This window comes from Penicillium hordei, assembly GCF_028827395.1.
Source record: "Penicillium hordei strain IBT 12815 chromosome Unknown utg000002l_segment0_segment0, whole genome shotgun sequence".
Taxonomy (NCBI): Eukaryota; Fungi; Ascomycota; class Eurotiomycetes; order Eurotiales; family Aspergillaceae; genus Penicillium; species Penicillium hordei.
This window is the reverse complement of record NW_026623143.1, coordinates 3,783,912-3,804,853: the sequence shown is the minus strand read 5'-3', so window position 1 is coordinate 3,804,853 and position 20,942 is coordinate 3,783,912. Positions and strand designations below refer to the sequence as shown.

The following is a 20,942-nucleotide window of genomic DNA, read 5'->3' as shown; positions in this document are numbered from 1 at the left end:
CCATTGGATCCGATTCCAATCGTATGTGAAATTGAAACATGGTAAAGCACGGCTGGCGATAGGCCGCAGCAATGAATTCTGACTGGCTGCAGGTACGATTGTTCTGCATTAGTCTCGTAGAAACGGTTGAGGCTGACGTGAGGGTGGCTGTCCGGGGGTTTTACCTAGTGGCTAGCCCTCGGATTCTTTCTCTCGGGCCCTTTATCCAACCCGTCCACCCCTGGGCCTCGCTTCGGGTAATTTAGGACGTTGAATCTGATCTTTAAACAACTATTACTCAACAAATCGAAGCTCCATATCAGCGATGCTAGCCTCGTGGCATGCAAAAATCCCCGACTGTGGATAGATTGCATAGGGATGCTTCAAGATCAAGTTGTCAATGGCCCTACTTAACTTAAATCAACCCATGGATTGAATTCTATATCCCCATCGATTTAACACCGGACCTTCAACTTTTTGTTTCTCAGTGGTAAACCAGTCGACCTCAACGTGACTAGCAACATGCCGTCGGAGTCTGGTCCTCGGGTGAGCCCCAAGGTGTTTTTGTTCGGACCACAGGCATTGGCTTTTGATACCAAACTCTTTACAACACTTCATAGCCACCTATACGACAGCTGGGCGTTAGATGCCCTATCAGAACTGCCAATTATTTGGGAGAGTCTCGTCAAACAAGTTCCAAAACTGCAACATGTGGAGGGTCAACGGCTATTGCGAGAGTTGCATCGGGGCTTGCAGACAGGGAGTCTACCGGATTCTCTGTTTCCCTTACCCAATATCCTACTATCACCCTTGGTTGTAATTGTTCAATTAACCCAGTATCTCGCCTTTGTGAGGTCTGGGTTGCCGGGTCTTGGGGATACCGACGAGATACCCCAATCCGTCCTTGAGACTTCCGAGAGTCTCGGTCTATGTACCGGTATTCTGAGCGCCTTTGCTGTGAGCTGTGCCTCCAGCTTAGCCAAGGTTCAGCAATACGGTGCTGTTGCCGTGAGGTTATCGATGCTTGTTGGTGCCCTCGTGGACGCCGAGGAGGCATCACCGGACACAGGCAGCCCTGCCATGTCCTTCTCGATGTCATGGAATGCGTTGGAATCTCGTGACAGCGTGGACGAAGTGTTGGCAGAATTTCCAGAGGTAAATCAAGCTCAGACCACATGACATGAAATTACTGATTAACGCGACGTGAAAAGGCATACATCTCTGTTTTCGTTGATGAAAAGAGGGCCACAGTGACTGCCCCGAAAGAATCAGCTCCTGCTCTCCTTGATAAACTCAGGTTATCCGGTGCACATGTCACTGAAGTTGCACTTTCTGGCCGGTTCCATTGGCCAAAACATCGTGAAGATGCAAAGCAACTCATCGCCTTTTGCGACCGTGACCCCAAATTCCAGTTCCCCGATCCATCTGAAATGGTGGTGCCGAGCAGGCTGAGCACTGGAGGCCGTCTACATGAGAATGCATTGCAAGAGATTCTGCTCAAACCATCCGAATGGCTGAAATTGTTCAGTCTCGTTCAGTCATCACACATTGATGCAGGTGGTGCGAATTTTGTCTGCTTTGGTCCAGAACGATGCGTGCCACCGACAATGATAAAGAAGCTGGGTCCTTTACTGATTCATATCTCTGACAGCGATCTGTCAACATCTTCTCTGCCGAGTACAATTCTCCGTCCAACGTCCGCATTGCCCTTTGACAATCTACCAGACGATCAGATCGCTGTGATTGGAATGGCGTGTCATGTTCCTGGAGCGGAAGACCTTGATGAGTATTGGAGAATCTTGACTAGCGGTCAATCACAGCACACTACAGTCCCATTGGAGCGCTTCAGTATGAAAACGGCGTTCAGGGAGCTCGAGGAGAATCGCAAATGGTACGGTAATTTCCTACGAGACTATGACACCTTCGACCACAAGTTCTTCAAGAAAAGCGCACGCGAGATGTCGTCCGCCGATCCCCAACATCGATTGGTATTGAAACTTGCATATCAGGCCATTGAACAGTCTGGGTATTTCGGAGCTTCCCATAATAGCAAGCACATCGGATGTTATATTGGAATCGGGAACAACGACTACGAACGTAACATTGCCTGCCACTCAGCAAACGCTTATTCGGCCACGGGCAATCTCCGAAGCTTCGCTGCCGGGAAGGTCAGTCACTATTTCGGGTGGACAGGTCCAAGTTTGACAATTGATACTGCTTGTTCCTCATCCGGTGTCGCTATTCACCAAGCTTGCCGTGCTATCCTCCATGGCGAATGCACAAGCGCGCTTGCGGGCGGAGTCAATGTCCTCACCAGTCCTGAATGGTTCCAAAACCTGGCTGGTGCTTCCTTTTTAAGCCCGACTGGACAGTGCAAGCCGTTTGATGCAAGAGGTGACGGATATTGCAGAGGAGAGGGCGCTGGCGTTGTTTTCCTCAAGCGACTTTCCTCTGCAATTGCAGATGGAGACCAAGTGCTTGGAGTGATAGCGAGCACGAAGGTCTACCAGAACCAGAATTGTACAGCAATCACAGTTCCTAATTCGCTCTCACTGGCGGGGCTTTTCGGAGATGTGGTGGAACAGGCGCGGCTTGAGCCACAGGCTATTTCTGTAGTTGAAGCCCATGGAACCGGAACTCCAGTGGGTGACCCCGCGGAGTATGATGCTGTTAGAAGGGTATTTGGAGGCTCAATCCGCTCAGACGCACTTTCTCTGATGTCTGTGAAAGGTCTACTTGGTCACACCGAATTTGCGTCGGGTATAGTATCCTTGGTGAAAATCTTGCTCATGATCAACAAGGGCTTCATCCCTCCACAGGCTAGCTTCACTTCTATGAGCCCTGCCCTGAATGCTTATCCTGAAGACATGATAGATATTGCAACGCAACTGACGCCTTGGAATGTGGATTTCCGGGCTGCTCTTATCAATAACTACGGCGCCTCAGGCTCTAATGCTTCAATGATCATCACACAGGCACCGAAGCACCGCTCTTTGGCTTCGAATCCCCCACTGCTATCGGCATCTGCTACAAGCTTCCCCTTTTGGTTTTGCGGAAGCGACTCACAAAGTCTTCGAGCATATGCTACCAAATTCAGGCGTTTCATTCACGATAATGCCGACTCGTCGAAGGACTTAACAGTGCGAAATTTGTCGTTTCAAATTTCCCGCCAGTCAAATCGCAATTTGCCAAAGGCGTTGATATTCAATGCTGCCTCTCGTACCGAGCTGGAGGAGAAGCTCCTGGACTTTGAACAAGGGGGTAGGACCATCGCGGAAATTGAAGTGCCCCCACCTCGTCCGGTCATTCTTTGCTTCGGCGGCCAGATCTCCACCTATGTTGGCCTAGGAAAGGATGTCTACAATCAGGCAACCATTCTGAGAAGTCATCTGGACCAGTGCGATACTATATGTCTCTCGCTGGGTCTCGGCAGCATCTACCCCGCCATCTTTCAAAGGTCTCCAATCCTAGACACGGTGGAACTACAGACTGTACTCTTCGCAGCACAGTACTCTTGTGCGAGAGCGTGGATTGACTCCGGAGTCAAAGTGACCGCGGTGATTGGCCATAGCTTTGGCGAACTGACAGCTCTCTGCATTGCCGGTGCCTATTCTTTGACTGATGCCCTCAGACTGATCTCGGGTCGGGCACGTCTGATTCACAACAAGTGGGGTTCTGATAAGGGATCCATGCTGGCAGTGGAGGCGGACCTTGTTGAGGTGACAGCCTTGCTGTCCGCTTCAAGTAAACCGGATGTCTCTATTGCCTGTTATAATGGTCCCAGATCCTTTACCCTCGCAGGTTCGACAGAGTCTGTTCAATTCATCGAGGAACTCGCACGGAGCAACCAGATCTTCACTGGCATGAAGCTCAAGAAGCTGAATGTTACCAATGCCTTCCATTCTGCCAATGTTGATCCGTTGATCAGTGACCTGGAAGCACTAGGTCGCGAAATCCAATTTAGCGAGCCGATTATTCAAGTTGAAGCAGCGACTGAGACAAGATCTAACCCAAACCGTGGGTCGGATTTCATAGCTCGGCACTTGAGAAACCCGGTTTATTTCAACCATGCAGTTCAAAGACTTGCTGAGGAGTACCCAGCTGCAATCTGGCTCGAAGCTGGATCAAATTCTACAATTACTACAATGATCGGCCGGGCACTAGGAAATTCAAGTTCTCCACACCATTTCCAGGGTGTTCACATCACCAGCGAAGAATCACTCCCATCTTTGGCTAAAGCGACGACAAATCTGTGGAAGGAAGGCTTGAATGTGTCATTTTGGGCACATCATTCCACAGAGGTATCTCATTACACAGTTGTGATGCTCCCTCCTTACCAGTTCGAAAAGGCAAGACATTGGATGGACTTGAAGGAGGTTCCTGAAGTCAAAGCCTCCATCGACGCAACTGTACAACCTCCAGAGCCCCCCAAGGGCCTAACAACATTCATCGGATTTGAAGACCAGACAAAGCAGTCTGCCCGATTCCGAGTGAACACAACCTGCGACAAATTCCAGCAGCTGACATTGGCGAATGTGGCTCTGAACACCACCGCTGTAACGCCCGGCATGCTTCAGATTGAAATTTCCCTCGATGCGATAATGAATCTGCAACCTGACTTCAAGGCGTACCAGTTCCAACCGGAGGTCCAGGGAGTTTCTTATCACAACGCCCTTGTTGACTCCGATTCTACGGACTTGTATCTTGATGTTGTTGCAAAAGATGACGGAGGCCTGGCCTGGAGATGGAGACTTTACGGCACTGACTCTGGGGGTAGAGTAACTGACTTCAGCTCTGGAAACATTGTTTTCTTGCCAGCCAGTGATCCTGCACTCAAGGAGAACTTCGAGCGCTTGTCGCGTCTGAGTGGCAAGAAACGGTGTACTAGTCTTCTCCAAGGAAACAGTGCAGACGACGTGCTTCAGGGCCGAAATATCTATCGAGCGTTCGAGCAAGTGGTCAACTATGCGGAGCCATTCCGGTGTGTAACCAAGATAGTTGGAAAGGAGGATGAATCAGCAGGCTATGTCTCAAAGGAATATGCTGGGGAGACCTGGATGGATCCGGTTTTGACGGAGTGTTTCTGTCAGGTCGCCGGCATTTTCATTAATCTCATGACAGATGCATCTGATCTGTCTAAAAGAGGCGTGTACATCTGTGACGGTATTTCCAGATGGATGCATTACCCCAGACTGGGTAGCATGACTTCGCCTCCTGATGCTTGGGAAGTATTTGCGGTGCATCACCAAGAGTCTGAGACTAAGTACGTCAGTGACGTCTTCGCTTTCGACCCTCGTGATGGATCCTTGGTCGAGGCGATCCTAGGAATTTCTTATCGGATTGTACCCATGGATTCAATGCGCAAGCTGTTGACTCGGGGCGCTCAGCAAGAATCTCACTTTTCCACGGCTGCTGTCTCATCAAAATCCACCCCTGTCTACGATCCCACTCCTACGACGACGGTTAGCTCCACTCCCTCTAGCCTGAATTTCCAAGAGAAAGCTATCGTGAAAAATGTCGCAAAGCCCCCTGGACCAGACATCTCTGCAAAGATGTGTGAGATCGTCTGTAATCTTTCCGGATTGGAGCCGGAGGAGATAGAAGATGACTCTGATCTTATTGAACTCGGGATCGATTCTCTTATGGCCATGGAGCTGGTCCGAGAAGTCGATTCTGCATTCAAGTGCACTCTTCAAAATGATCAGCTTATGGACCTGACTGACTTTGCCAGTCTGGTCTCGTGTATCCGGTCTACCCTAGGATTTGACGATGAGGAAAGCGGCGTCGGGTTTGAAGGAGACTCTTCGGTCGACACAGAAGCATACATACTTTTGGAACCGAATGAGCCCACCACAAATATCAATGGCGCCAATGGTATCATCAGCTTTGATCATAGAGATGGCAACGCTATTCTGTCTATGTCAACACTTCTCGATGCGTTCCGTGAGATCAAATGGGACACTGATGATGACATTGTCAAGGGCCAACTGGGAACCTACTCCAAGCATGTCATGCCGCGGTCTACGGAGCTCTGCATCGTGTATATTGTGAATGCTTTCGAACAACTCGGTTGCCCAATACGGTCTGCAGCACCAGGTCAAGTGCTTACACGCGTGCCATACCATCCCAAGCACGAGAAGTTTATGAACATGATCATCTATGGGTTATTGGAAAAGGACGCTCGTTTGATAGATATCAACGGCTCTACTATCACACGCACGGCGGTTGCGCCGCCCACCGCATCTGCGGACACATTACTCAACAAGCTGTTGCACGATGAACCTGTTCATGCCGCTGAGCATAAGCTCGCAGCATTGGTGGGTCAGAAATTTGCAGATCTGATCATGGATAAAGAAGATGGCCTGAAGCTCATCTTTGGTAATCCCGAAAGCCGAGAAATTGCTGCAGATATGTATTCGAACTCCCCTGTCAACACAGTTTGGATCAAACAGCTTGAGCGATTCTTCGAGCGGGTTCTTGGTCGACTTCCCAAAGATGGACAGCCCATCTGTATTCTCGAGGTTGGCGGGGGCACTGGCGGGACAACAAGCAGAATCGTGCCATTGCTCGCCAAGTTAGGAGTCCCCGTGAAATACACCATGACAGACATCTCAGGGTCGCTCATTGCGGCTGCTCGCAAACGTTTCAAGAAGTACCCATTCATGGATTTTAAACCTCTGAACATGGAAAATGAGCCGGATGCCAAATTCTTGCAGAGCCAGCATATCATTTTGGCCACCAATTGTATCCATGCAACACGGAATCTTTCTGTATCATTGAAGAATCTTCATCGCATCTTGCGACCTGATGGTGCTCTCATTATGTTAGAGATGACGGAGCAAGTGCCGTGGTGCGATTTCATCTTCGGATTGTTGGAAGGATGGTGGCTATTTGAGGACGGGCGGGACTACGTCCTCCAGCCAGCCAACTACTGGGAGAAGGTACTACATTCAGTGGGATACGGCCATGTCGACTGGACTGAAGGAGAACTTCCCGAGGCTCGCATTCAGCGTTTGATTATCGCCCATGCATCTGGATCCAGGTATGATCGCGGACCAAAGCCTCCTCTGGCATCCATCCCTGAACTCACGTTACCAGACATCTCTGAGCGCCAAGCGAGGATTGACGCCACTGTTCACAAATACACAAAAGACTTCGTTGCTCCATCACACATTGGATCCCCTACCAAGTTGCCATCCTTGAGTTCTGGGCAGTGTGTGCTCGTTACCGGTGCTACTGGAAGCCTGGGTGCCCACATCGTGGCCTTCTTGGCACAACGTCCAGATATCCATACAGTTGTATGCCTCAATCGACTGAGCACAACCGAGGCGACAGTGCGACAGCAGAACTCTCTTCAAATGAGAGGTATCTCACTCGACCCGACGTTGCTGTGTAAGCTAAAGGTGATTGAAACGGACACAAGCAAGCCCAATTTGGGACTCTCGCCCGAAAACCACCAATATTTGATCCAAAACGTGACAGAAATCGTCCATAGCGCTTGGCCAATGAGCCTGACACGCCCGATGCGGGCCTACGAACCTCAATTCAAGATCGCGCGGAATCTCATCGATCTCGCATGCGAAGTCACCCTGCACCGACCAGCCCCATTCAAATTCGGCTTCCAATTCATCTCCTCCAGCGCCGTGATCGCAAACTACCCTCTGTGGGCAGGAACACCACTCGTTCCCGAGCAACCTGGTACAGTCGAATCCGTGCCTTTGACGGGGTATGCCGAAGCCAAACTTGCAACGGAACGTATTCTGGCGGAGACATTATATTGTTTCCCAGAACGGTTTCATGTGATGGCGGTACGAATCGCGCAGATTACCGGCTCGACTAGCAATGGCTACTGGAACCCCTCTGAGTACATGCCGTTCCTGATCAAGTCGTCACAGGTGCTCAAGATTCTTCCCGATCTCGATGGAACACTCTCCTGGTACCCTGTGAACGATGTCGCTGCTGTCCTAGGCGAGCTACTCCTGTCTCAATCTACTTCGGATCTTATCTATCATATTGACAATCCGTCCCGGCAGAAGTGGCGGGAGATGATTGCGATCTTGGCTCGCGCGTTAGATCTTGAACAAAAGAGTATTGTTCCGTTTACTGAATGGGTGAATCGGGTGCGAGGTTTCCGGGGGAGCATTACGGATAATCCTGCGTTGCAGTTGATTGATTTCTTTGAACATTATTTCGTTCCGATGTCTTGTGGTGGTTTGGTTCTGGATACCACCAAGTCTTCGCAACATTCCAAGACGCTGCAGAATCAGGGTCCTATTGATGAGAATCTTATGATGAAGTATATTGCCAGGTGGAAAGAATCGGGATTTCTGAACCCATAATGGGTTGTTAAGTGGCGTTGGGGAGCATCGACTTGTTTGATTAATGTATCTCGTTCAAATGGCTGGCTTTTATTATTTGCCGAGTGTCGCTTCTTGAGATATTCACCTACATAATGATTTGAGTCGCAAATTGACACTCTTGCAAGGTATGGGTGGTATGTTGGTTTCACTTCTGAGATTGTATGGTTAATTCATTCACCATGGCTGGCTTGTTTCTCGGTATTATTCATCAGTGTTAACCTTCCAAGATTGAAAGTCTTTACAGACTTTTTTCACTGTTCTTATTATATACTGAGTAATAATTCAATCGAGGCACTTTTTACTCCGAGTGATTGACTAGCTCAATTGCGAAAGACTTGCATAAAATTCTCCAGATAGGCGGCAACAATGCACATAGTAGATACTTTGTGCAACAGGATTTATCACCGTAAAAGTGTACTAGATCCCGGAGGCAGATGAATATGTACTGGATAATTCCTGGCACTCGAGACCGCTCACCTCTTACCCTGTTGATCTCCGAGTCCAATGAGCCCCTGAACAGACCTACTCACAGACCATTAGATCAGCTGATTAAGGATCCATGGATCATCTGACCATCACATAAACAATCTAGAGGTCTAATGTAGAGATAGTTTGAGTTGGTCCACGCGCGTATATTTCTATATAGCAGCTGATCAGAAAATCCAAGACTTAATCTCAAGCATACTACATCATACACAAGCAGCTCAGATCCCACTCCAGCCTAAGACGAAGTGGCCTTGGCACCAGCCAGCGCACTAACAGGGGTTGCACCAGGGTAGAAAGAAGTCGGGATAGCAGGGATAGGAATAGGCGACGCGGTACCAAATGCCGTCGCCAGATCAGAAGCCATGGTTGCAGCAGAGTATCCAGAAGGAGCGGACTTGACAGTCTGAGTAGTCGTATACGAAGTATGCTCATCACCATCCTTCAGACACGCGCCGGAGCCATATGCACTCTCACAGTTGTACCACTGGTAAGAGCCGGACTCAGTCCACATGGCGAAATCCTCGATGGTGATGTCTGTGCAGGGTGCGCCATCCGCACACTTCACTTTGATGGGGCCACGCTGGGCGCCGTTTGATTCGGTTCCTTTCCAGTTTCTAATCGTGACGTTGGTGAGTTGGACACCATCGCCGGATACCTTGCTCATGCTACTCCAGGCGCTGTCGATGTCGAGGGAGTAGGCGTTTCCGTGGCCTGATTGGTTAGTGGAAGTGGTAGGGAGATAGGTGGTGAATGGTGTGGTGCTTACCGATGAAGTTCTCGAGGATGAGGTTCTCAACATTACCGCTGCCTCCGTTGCTCTTGACCATGTACATCTGGTTTGAGTTCCAGGTGTAGACGTTGCGGTAGGTGATGTCACTGATCTCGACGTCGGTGCCGAGTGATCCCATGGCACAACCACCACTCCAGTTGCAGTAGATGTTTTCGACGAGGATGTTCTTGGCGGGACTCTGTCTTATTGTTAGCGATGCTCTGTTTTCGGGGGTTCTTCAAAGCCATATACCTTGACAGTAACACACTCATCCTTGTTGGTGACCTCGACCTATTTGGCGTTAGCAACTACCCTCCACAACGGTAGAACAAGCAACTGACATCGTGAATCCAAATATTAGTCGACCAAACATCAAGTCCATCCAAGCCACCCTTGTCACCACCACGAATAGCAAGGTTATAAACCTCACCATTCTCACAAGTATCCAAAGAGAAATGGAAAGCAGGTGCATCAACAAGAGCAAGATCATGAACCGAAAAATCGGTCACATCATACAGTCTCAGAATTCGCGCTCCACTGCTCGATCCCTCCTTATGGTACTCATATCCATACCCCTGCACAGCACCCTCAGAGGTAGAACTAAACAGTTCAAAGTCTGTGGTATGCTTGACCATGATCATGTTTCCGCCATCGGTACCAGTCCGATAGAGAATACCGTCCAACTGGATAGCACAGCTTTTTCCACCTGACAGAGTCACCCAGGACTTGAAGGCGTAGTCGCCAGACGGGATGTAGACCACTCCACCGTCCCTGCAGTCCGCCCAGGCAGAGGTGATGGCTGCGCCGACATCGGTCGATTTGTCTGCTACAGCGCCGTAGTCCAGTACATTGCAGATTTTGTTGGCAGATTTAGTGGAGACGGTGGTTGTTGGGCCGACCGAACCGCTGAGGTAGGCGTTTGCAAGCAATGGCGCCAGGCCGATTGCGATTGCTGAAGGAAAGTACATATTGAAACAAATGAATTATAAAATAAAGGAATGGAAGAGAAAAAAAAATGAAAGGAAGGGTTGAGGGGAATACAAATTGACATCGGATTCTGACTATATATATACAACCCCTGAGTGTAGACGATATCGCGGACAGCCTTACATTATTGAGCTGTTCTTCCGAAACCCCAACCAAGCCGTCATGGGGTTGACACATAGTGAGGATATGCGGGAGCGTATAAAAAGCCATGGTTGAAGCTTGGGTGGAGGCTTTCAAGGCGAATGAAGGTAGAAGGTTTTGCACTAAGTGATCTGAAACGTATAATCTTGATTAAAATGTTGGCGCTAACGACCATTCTCAAACACTCTATTTCCACTTTCCGTCTAGCATCTATAGAATTTTCATCCCGTATTTTTTGTGACTATAATAAGCAGCCCCTGATTCCACCAGGTGTGGACTTATGAATTTCAAGAATTACTATGTTCAGAAGGTATATAGTATATAGACAATGTTGCTCGGCTAGAGACTTCAACCGTAAAGCTTTGGTGATCTTGTTTCTAAGCACTACAGAGTACCTAGATACTTAGGTAGTCTCTCCTCTTCGGTTCGTGTATAAATAGACATAGGGTCGATGGTTCCGATGGTTCCACGGTTGACGCGTCCTTCCGGAGTATCTCGATTTTCTTGCCCCGGCCAAAGCCGTAATAGCGCAGTTGATCGTTGGCAATTAGGTCCAAGTCATTCAACCTATCAATCGCTGAATGTCACAGATAAAGTATGAATGTGACAAAGAGTACGGAGTAGTCTTCATTCGTACAAGCTAGAGCATACTTGACAGGTGCAAAGCGGTCGCGTAAGGCGGTGACACTGAGAAGCTCCACTGCGCAAAAGTGTTAACATCTCAAATTTTGCCAGTTAAACATGACCAATAAGAAGATAAGAAGTGATAACGTATTTCCCAGGCGAGCTGCGCAGTCCGGAACACATAGTAAATGCGATAAATTACAACTTGATATCTTAACAACGGTGGTCTATAAGAACCTTTCCTTATATTATAATGTTCTTTATGTGATCTCTAGGCTCTTTAGGGAGTTTTAAGAATTTTCAAATTTTATTAATTAAGATATATATATTTCTAGCTTATAGTCACGTAATTTGAGGTAATTTTTGAAATGATAATAATATAGTTTGTCGGTTTCCTTAAAATTAATATAGACTACTAATAAGCCTTATCAATAGCTATCGATAAGTAATGAGATAAGTTAAACACGTTGTTGTTGAGATATAAATGTAGGATATATCGCATTTACTATGTGTTCCGGACTGCGCAGCTCGCCCGGGTGCGCAGCTCGGTATGGTTAATTAGTAAGGCGGTGGTAACGTATTTCACATACGAGCCGGCCAACAAGCGAGCCGGCCACCCCAAAACACCATCAACTTGATATCTCAACAATAGTGGCCTATATAGAGATTTCCTTATAGCCTAATACTTTTTAGGTAGATTCTAGCCTCTCTAGGGAGTTTAGGAAATATATATGACTTTGTGATTGCGATATATATATTTCTACTTTTTAGTAACGTAATTTTCGGTAATTTTTGAAATAATGATAATATAGCCTCCTAATTCCTTTAAGATTGATATATAGTGCTAATATATCTTATCAATAACTATCGACAAATAAGGAGATAAAATAAAAAGTTGGTTGTTGAGATATAAATGTAGAATATATCGCATTTACTATGATGTTTTGGGGTGGCCGGCTCGCTTGTGTGGCCGGCTCGTATGTGAAATACGTTAGAGCCTGGGAGGTGTTCACAGTGTCTCTCCTAAGCACAAACTTCGGGCTCTGTTCTCATTTTCGACTTTAATTTTTGGAACCTTTTCACAGATATAGCTATTCCTCTCTTTTATGATTCTACTTCTATTGTGGTTTTGTCCTATGATTTGTACAATAACACCGAGGGGCTTGGTTGAGGTTACAAGAATGGTGGCTTATAAAAGACCTTGCTTGATATCATATTTCCACTCATCCAAAGCAACCAAAGACAACAGGCTACACTTCTAGGCAGCTACTTTATATACAAGGAAGTGATGGTGATCATCGGAATGATCTGAGCCTAGTCAGGAAATTCGAGCGTACTCCCGACGTCATAATCGAATTTCTCTCTATAACCTCCAGCCCTAAGTTTGTTAAGATCACTTCTGGGGATTCAAATACAGCAATGAACTACAACGTCAAGAGACAGGTGTAATATTAGACTACATGTACTCCACGGTCCCGTCTTGCAGTCCACTCGTTTCGGGACTATAATTAGGGTCTGTTTCAAGATATCTATGGATATACTATATAGTAGTAGAGCACCTGTGGATGAGTCGCAGGGTTTTTTTTTTCTTTCCTCTCTCGCCACAGGGATAGTATTTCTAAAAATATGCCGAACAGACAAGCTTAATAGGGCAAAATAAGCATAATCCAAAATGGGCCGGGGGGGATGCCCCACATCAGGGCGTATTCGTTCAGAAATTCCCCGATTGGGAACCTAGGAACAGCCCTAGAGGCAACAGATTAGAACTTTATAAGTCCCTAAATCCCAACTTTTTCCTTAGAATGAATACACTACACTAGTATTCGCATCGTTAATATGGACATTGTTTTTCACCCCGGCCAAAATGGCACTGATCCTTGGGTAGAGTTCTATCCGTACACGCCATCTGCCACGGCTGGGTATGCATTTATGGGGATCTTTGCAGTTTCAACCCTTGCCCATATCGTGTTGATGTTCCCCTTCCGTGCTGCCTATTTTATCCCATTGGTACTAGGAGGAATTTGTATGATGATACTCCCCATCCATAAAAGAGGAAAAACATTTGAGCTAACGATGAACGAAACCAGGCGAGACATTCGGCTACTACGGCCGAGCATGGTCACACGAGTCTCGATTCGAGATCAAATCATGGGCCTTGCAGGAGATGCTCATTCTATGCGCACCACCTCTTGTGGCAGCTACCGTCTACATGGTCCTCGGCCGCATTATCCGCTCCTTCGGCGCCGAACATCTTTCAAGCATGCGCCCTAAATGGCTTACCTTTGTCTTCGTCATGAACGATGTGCTCTGTTTCTGTACACAGTTGGGGGGTGCGGGTGTCCAAGTGACTGGGGATGAGAAGGTGATGAACATTGGCAAAAAGGTCGTTTTGGCTGGCTTGATCTTCTCCTTGGTTGTCTTTGCCTTTTTCATTCTGATTGCGGCCAAATTCCACCGACGTCTCTTGCAAACACCCACGACCTTTCTCAATCAGAACCCCGATCTACCCTGGCAGCGATATATGTGGGCAATCTACATTTCTTGCTTTGCATTGATGGTTCGCAACCTGGTACGGACTATTCAATTTGGAGCCGGTCAAAAAACCGCTGTCAATACGAAGGAGGTCTATATCTATGTGTTTGATGCATTTTTGATGTTTTTTACCATGTTGGTATTGATCATCTATCATCCGGGTAGGCTTATCAAGAAGGCTCATCGCCTGACCAAGACTGGTACGGGAGATGGGCATCCTGATGTACCTTTAAATGGGCCTGGAATGGCCCAGAGGCTTGCCTAGTGATTATGCTTGAGTGATGACAAATGTGTATATTGAGTTTTCCTTTTTTTCTTGAGAATAGAAATTATTTATATTGGCTGGTATCCGCAAGAAGTAACAGTGATGGTATATCCACGAGATGCTTTGAGGTTCTGAAGCTCAAGTGCAAAATGTCCATGGTACCTCCCTTAGGTACTCAGCCCTTTAGAGACGTCCACCGATCATCTTATCTTCTATACTCTCCTCTCTATTCTGAGCACTCTTAACACTCTTAATACTCTTAACAACACTCTTAATACTCTTAACAACACTCTTAATACTCCTAATACTCTTGACAACACAACAATTTTATTTTCTCTCTTTGGCTCCTACGCTCGAAATCCTTTCAGCGAAAATTCTATCTTTCTCTCGCACTCGCTCACTCTATTTCGCTTTCAACACTGTTCATCCTCCCCCACGACAACATGCCCATCACTCTCACCACAGCCAAGCATCTACCGCATGCATGGAAATTCCCGAGGGCAGCCGAGGTCGAAGAGCTTTTCGAACAATCCTATCCAAAGGAGCTTATCGGTAGCAAAAGGCTGATTGGAAAGTCATTCACTAAAGATCTCTTCGACACATCTCACACCTCTGCGTCCAAAAATGGCTTTGCCTGGGCGGGGTTCTACGCCTATAGTCATCACCGTAATCGTGCTCCGATCCGAAGATGTGTGGTTCACTATTCTGACACAGCTCAGTTGCTTCGTTATTGCACATTCCGAGGAACTGCTACATCTATTCGTCTCGCATAAGGGTACAGTACACCTAGAAGTTTCCACAAACGAGACCATAGACTCTGTGGGAAAAACGTATTGTGAACCCGGACCTGCAGAACTGGATTATGCCGGCCTTTAGTACTACGACTGCGACTGACAAAGTGGTAGCAGCGATTATAATGATGGGCTCTATGCAGAAGTATTTCTCCTACGAATTTGGTTTAAGGTGTGGAACTCCGTCTGTCGCTTTGCTCGGTTTGCTCCGCTTCTTCGGCCGGTTCTTAACAACTTCGTCGCTTCCTTCGACAACCCTGAATCACCGGATACACTGAGTTTCTGGAGCAAAGGTGCCGACAGGAGAGGCGGAGCAAGTGGACCAACCTATCTGACTGGCTGGATATCTGTCTTTTGTTTTTAGGGTAATGATGGAAAGCTGCTGTACCCAGAAGCAATTCTTCCAGAGGAACACTGAGTTCGAACTTGACCAGGCTTTGTCACGCCGTATAGACACGAATAATGTCCCTCTAGGCTATGTCTCCGTGCCGGTTACAGTTGATTATATTAGGAATAAATTCGACCCTGTGATGTTGGCCGGGCTGATTGGCATACAAGCCACCTCCAGTGGAGCAATGCTAGATGGTTTTAAAGGCCATAGTTATGAGCTAAAGCTTGTATACTTCGTGAACAATTACTCTCAGGTGATGCCCTATAAGCCAGTCATTCCCACGTTTTTTCGTGTCACAAAGCATTCCTTCGCATTGTCCTCGATTACCTCGAGAGTCAGAAGCAAGCCACATCGCGTTGAGAGAAAAAGGAAATGCAAGTAATCAGGGAGACAAGTAGAAGGAGCGGGTTTGCTGGCAAACGCTACCATATAACTGTGTTATAAGTATGCAACGATGCAACTATGCAACTACACAAAAATTCTATGAAACACAACCTTCAAACTAATCATACAATTCATTTCAATTCCTAGAATAATCCGTCCGTCCCAGTTTCGCCTATTCCCAATGATACAAGCCCAAGCCCAGAATTCAGAGCAGCACTGGTGTAAAGAGCCAGTGCATATCAAGTTCAAATAAATGATGAACATCATTTTCAACAAGCCAAAATAAAAAATAAAAGAGCACACATGCGGTATAAGTCAACAAATGGGGTAGGCGTAGGTGTAGGCGTAGGTGTAGGTGTAGGTGTAGGGGTAGGGGTAGGCGTAGGGGTAGGCGTAGTTGTAGCACGAGAAGCCGAGTCAACGGTGAAGAACAAAGTGTAAAAAATAAATCAGCATAAGGGTTGGTGTAAGTATGTACAGAGGAACGTAAAGTGAGGGGAAAATGGATTCGCAAAGGTATTGCAGGGGAGAAGAAAGGGGGCATGTTGAGCAATCGTCTAGCTGGTCGCGGTCTGGGCTGCCGGAGCGTGCGGGCTCTTGCTGGAACCTTGAACGGCGCCAGCTTGGGAACTGCCGCTGCGTTGGTTTTGAGGAGTGGCGCTGCGACTAGGCAGGGGTGCAGCACCGTTCATGGCAGGCGAACTAGTCGGGCCAACGCGATTTTGCTGACCGGCCTGGGGGACCCGCATCATTGGGGAGAACCCTTGATTCTGAGGGACCTGCATTCCAGAACCGCCGTTCGGAGTCTGGAAACTAGCCTCGTGGGGAACTTGGTAGTTAGCCTGAACGGCATTTGCATTAATGCTACCTGCTGCAGCATTCATCGCTGCTTGTTGGGACAAGCGCTGTTGTTGCTGCTGCTGATACTGGTTGAGTCGATCCGTGGCCAGCTTGGTCACTTGCTCGGGGGACATATTCGGGTTCGTGCGTTGAATCTGGCTTTGGAGGGTGCTGATTTGGGGCACAACACCGCTGGAAAGAGGATTAGGTTGGCCCATACGAGGCGAGGGGGTCGAGACGCCTTGTGGTGTACTACCGTGGAACGACGGACTCTGCATTCCCCCTTGGTTCTGGAGGGCAGCCATCATAGCAGGGTTATTAGGAGTACCATTAACATTCGCCATGTTCAGGTTCGGCGACCCCTGGGACGCAAACTGCGGGTTGTGGAATTGCTGACCCTGCTGAGGGGGGTGCGGCTGCTGTTGCCGAGACTGGAGAAGACGCTGCTGCTCCTGCAATCGATTGGCTTCTCTAATCACACGTGTGTTATCAGGGGAGGCTTGCATTGGCAGGCCCGGTCGTGCCCCTGGTGTCTGCTGCATTTGAGCTTGCGGCATCATCTTCATGGCCATTCCATTAGGCATCTGGCCATTGGGCTGTGCACCATTAGGCATGTTCTGCATCGGAAGCGGGCGGGCTTGATTAACACCAGCACTAGGAGGCATGCCGTTGGTCATTCCGTTCGGAGTTCCACCTGGTAGGCTAGGATTGGAAGTGGGGGGCATGGTGTTGTTACGCCCCGGCGCATTCATCATTTGTTGCTGGTTAGGTACTTGGCCGGAACGCTGCGCTGCGAGACTAGCCTATATGGGGGATAAGCCAGTGCTGTCAAGTAGGGACGTTAACAACCACTCACCCTTTGCTGCGCAATCATTTGCTGGCGGTACTGTTCCTGCCTTTCCTGTAGCTTCATCTCTCTGTCGTACTTCAACCGGCTGAACTCGGCTGGGGACGAGATCGGAGGCTTGGGCTGGTTAGCCTCATTGGCCTTTCGCAGTGAAGCAAGGTGGGAAGCTAAGAAATGAAATGTCAGTGGAGTTCTTGGCACAGAGTGTTGCTGCTATTCCAAACATACCATGCTGCTGTTTCTGAAGCATAGTTTCCCGCTTCTTGGCCAGCTTTCGCATGGCATCAAGCAGAGCAAGATGCTTCGAAGATCGTCTCCGGTCAACCCGAAGAGGCTGAGTAGTCCTCCGGCGGACAGGCGGCTGAGGCTGAGCATTGGCGCCTTGTTGCTGCTGCTGTTGTTGCTGCTGTTGCTGGGCAGCCTGCTGCTGGGCCAAAACAGTGCGTTGGGCAGTCTCAAGCCTCTGGTGGTAGGCTCGGAAGTATTGAGTTTTGGACATATCTGCAGGAAGACCTTCCAGTCCTACCCATCGCTCGAAGCATTCCCAAGGAGTCCGTCTCTCGGCACCGGAGGTGAAGAGTGATGGCGGAGTAAGACAGCTGGAAATTAGAGACCAGTTGTAAGAGTACTCCTTGACCAAGCGTCGGAGTTCATCATCCTCAGCGTAAGTCCATTGCGAGGACGAACGCGATTCAAAGAAACCAACAGATGGCATGGGATGTTCAGTCGGAGGCCGGAATTGATGACCAGGGTGAATGCGATCACGGATGGGTTTGTTCTCTGGTCGGAACAGCGCAACGTTTGTCTGCTCTGGTGCCAATTCGGTGATCCTATTGTCAGAATCACTGCCGTACTGGGAGTAGTCATATCGGCTCCGTTTGCGAGGATGATCATCATCATGGAAGGTAATCTTCGCCGATGCAAATTTGGACACCGGTAGTAGTTCCGTCTTCCAAACTGTGTCAGGGGACACTTTGAATGCCGGTGCGTTCGTTCCGGGGGCGATCTGGAGTGGTCCATACATCGGCAGTTCGTCTAATAGCTTTTCGGCGGCAGGGGTCATGTCAATTGAGAAGTTGAACTCATCTGAGCCCAACGAGAAAATAGCAGCAGGAGCGACTGTGTCGTGGATATCGTGTCGAGGCTCATCGTTGAACCCATCACTGACTGATTCCTCCTCGGCTGATGGGATGAGCTCCGGGGTGGGATGACAAACACCGAACACTTCATCGTTAACCTCGTCGGATGGTGGGCTGAGACCCACCTTAGAGGGATCTTTTTCTGCCAGAGTTGACGTTGGAATCTTTACTTGGACACGAAGTAAGGTCCGATGTTCCACGTCGCTGTTGACATATTCTGCGCACCAATCGGCACAACTCTTTGCAGCAGCAATCTTCCACTTTCTCTCCTCCCGGAAGTCGGTTCGCATCCACTTCATGTGATCTAAAACAACGTCCCAGTGTGTTCCCTGGCGGGGAGGTTCAACAGAGCGTTTTAATTGTCGCAATGGCCATCGGTTGGCATTTTGAAGAGCATAGATTCGCCGGAGAGTACGGCAATCCATCTGTTCTTGATATTCAAGCAAATGATTGCTAGTACTCAAAGTCTTGTGCGCGGATGCCAGCAGAGTATTGAGGTTCGTTCCCCGTGGAGGAGCGTACGCTCTGTTCAAGAATAATGTGAAAAGATAGTCTTGCTCCTCATTCAGCTTGGCAACTGCATCCATGTCTCGGTGCGTCAAGTCCATATCGGCTTTCTCCTGCTGAGCTGGCTGCTTAGGAAACACAACAGTCGAGAGTCGACTTCTCTCCTTCTCCCGCTCCTTCCGATCTTTGAAGCGCATTCTTGCGACAGAATCAGGAGAGCCTTGATCAGATGGGGTAGCTGGGTGGCTTCTATCATGAGCGACACTCTTAGGGGTTTCTCCGAGGATCTCGGAAACAGACTTGTGTCGGATAGCTCCTGATGATACCCGAGTGGTCATGCGCTCCGGTTGCGCCGAGCCAGGTTGAGTAGGTGGGATAGAAAGCTTTTTGGCCGTGGGAGTCTCGACAGCTGAATCTGCAGCGGCTTCAGCTTGTGCGGTTGGTGATAACGAGTCCCGCACAGTCATCTCGGGTTCTTGTGGGAGTTTTGCTTCAGAAGGGACGGGGGGCGGGGCCTGTTCCTGGTCGATATCCATGCGATCTGTATTGGCCCCGGTGTCCACGCTCTCCAAAATCACCTGTTTCGATGTAGATAGGTCGGCAATCTCATCATTAAAGGGTTGCTCGGGTTTCGACTGAGCTTCTTCGAGGCGCAATTGCTCGTCTGGCGTCAAGGGAACCAAGCTCGGCCGGGCATGGGCAGATCGGTCATGCTTGTGTTTTGGGCGTTCAATTGTCTCAGCATCCTCAGTCACCTCTTCTGCGGGGCTTGTGTCAGGTGATGCAGCAACTGGAACGGGTGTATTATTATTGTAGGGGTCAATGGAGGAGGCGGGTGATGGTGGTTGTTCGTGTTTCTTTCGGAGAGGGTCGGAGGGGATCTCCAGTGATGGAACTCCAGTCGCAGCTGGCTTCGACACGTGGGGAGCGATCTTTGCTTGATTTCCGTCATGGTCGTGAGCACTAAGCGGTGTTTCTACTACCGGTACACTACCTTTCTGGTCGGGGCGCAATGAGTCAAGGGACTGGACAGCGATCGGTGGCACGTTGAGATCCGTTGGCAGCTTAGGGCTGATTGTTGGCACTGAGGGTCGACGTGTTCCAGTTGGATCCACGGGGGTACGGGGAAGATTATGTGTCGCGGTCCGGGGTTGGTCTAGAATGGGTGTGCCGCGCTGTTGAGGCTCGGTCGCGTGCGGAGCTCCGCCATCGACAGTTAAGGGTGGAGTGATCCCAGTGACAGGTTTGGCACTGATGCTGGAAGCTGTTGTCGAGGGTGTTGCATTTCGACTTGGTGAGCGCGCGCGCGCATGGGTTGGCGGCGGAAGAGTAGCCTCATTAAAATAACGACCTCTAGATAGGGAATCAGCATTGGGAAATTATAAAAACAAAATGAATGAATAAATGCAGAGCAAATCCCACTAGTAAAATAACAAGGCGACCGGACTTACTTGGAGAGGTCATTGGCGTCAAGAAAGGCCTGTTCTTTCTGGTGGTAATGAGCGTCCTCGGTCGCGCCAAACCCGACCGTGGCTAGATACAATGCGCTGAGCTTGCGCTTTCTGCGCGACAAACAGTTTCTAACCACCAAATTAGCGACAAATTCGTCATTTTTTAGGCTTCCCAATCGAATTCCCACTGCGAAAAAAATTAGTACTTACGCGATCTCATCGTTTTTAGATCGTAGGAGCTCGTCACGGAGCATGGAGTCTAGCTTCGGAACGCAGCATCCGATTAACGCGGGAACAAGGGGAACTGATCGAGCGAGGTCATCCAGGTGGAAAAAATCGCTCGAAAAAGATGAAAAAGATGGGTGAAAGGTAAGAGGCGATGAAAAGCACCTAGAGCAAGATCTTTTCGAAGGGGGTGAAAATGAGGTTACAGGGCGGTATGAAAAAAT

At 48.7% G+C, this 20,942-nt stretch overlaps 5 protein-coding genes across 5 annotated transcripts; 3 read left to right on the top strand and 2 right to left on the bottom strand.

Annotated features, from left to right (window-relative positions):
- Positions 1-501: 501 nt before the first annotated feature.
- On the top strand, positions 502-8,318 carry N7537_004763 (type I iterative polyketide synthase; the record flags this gene model as incomplete). The annotated part of the gene is made up of 2 exons (XM_056895820.1): positions 502-1,134; positions 1,191-8,318. 2 exons carry the CDS (start codon positions 502-504, stop codon positions 8,316-8,318), a joined length of 7,761 nt encoding a protein of 2,586 aa, XP_056755568.1.
- Positions 8,319-9,060: 742 nt separating this feature from the next.
- On the bottom strand, positions 9,061-10,562 carry rhgB (putative extracellular rhamnogalacturonase; the record flags this gene model as incomplete). The annotated part of the gene is made up of 4 exons (XM_056895819.1): positions 9,061-9,536; positions 9,592-9,793; positions 9,847-9,885; positions 9,936-10,562. The coding sequence occupies 4 exons, from the start codon at positions 10,560-10,562 to the stop codon at positions 9,061-9,063; spliced, it is 1,344 nt and encodes a 447-aa protein (XP_056755567.1).
- Positions 10,563-13,182: 2,620 nt separating this feature from the next.
- On the top strand, positions 13,183-14,143 carry N7537_004761 (RTA1 domain-containing protein; the record flags this gene model as incomplete). Its single annotated transcript, XM_056895818.1, has 2 exons — positions 13,183-13,369; positions 13,434-14,143. The coding sequence occupies 2 exons, from the start codon at positions 13,183-13,185 to the stop codon at positions 14,141-14,143; spliced, it is 897 nt and encodes a 298-aa protein (XP_056755566.1).
- Positions 14,144-14,586: 443 nt separating this feature from the next.
- Positions 14,587-14,916, top strand: N7537_004760 (uncharacterized protein; the record flags this gene model as incomplete). Its single annotated transcript, XM_056895817.1, has 1 exon — positions 14,587-14,916. The coding sequence occupies one exon, from the start codon at positions 14,587-14,589 to the stop codon at positions 14,914-14,916; it is 330 nt and encodes a 109-aa protein (XP_056755565.1).
- A 1,350-nt stretch (positions 14,917-16,266) lies between these two features.
- eaf1 (MYB and HSA domain protein) lies at positions 16,267-20,747 on the bottom strand (the record flags this gene model as incomplete). Its single annotated transcript, XM_056895816.1, has 5 exons — positions 16,267-17,352; positions 17,406-17,563; positions 17,625-20,395; positions 20,494-20,622; positions 20,704-20,747. 5 exons carry the CDS (start codon positions 20,745-20,747, stop codon positions 16,267-16,269), a joined length of 4,188 nt encoding a protein of 1,395 aa, XP_056755564.1.
- Between the last annotated feature and the right edge of the window lie 195 nt (positions 20,748-20,942).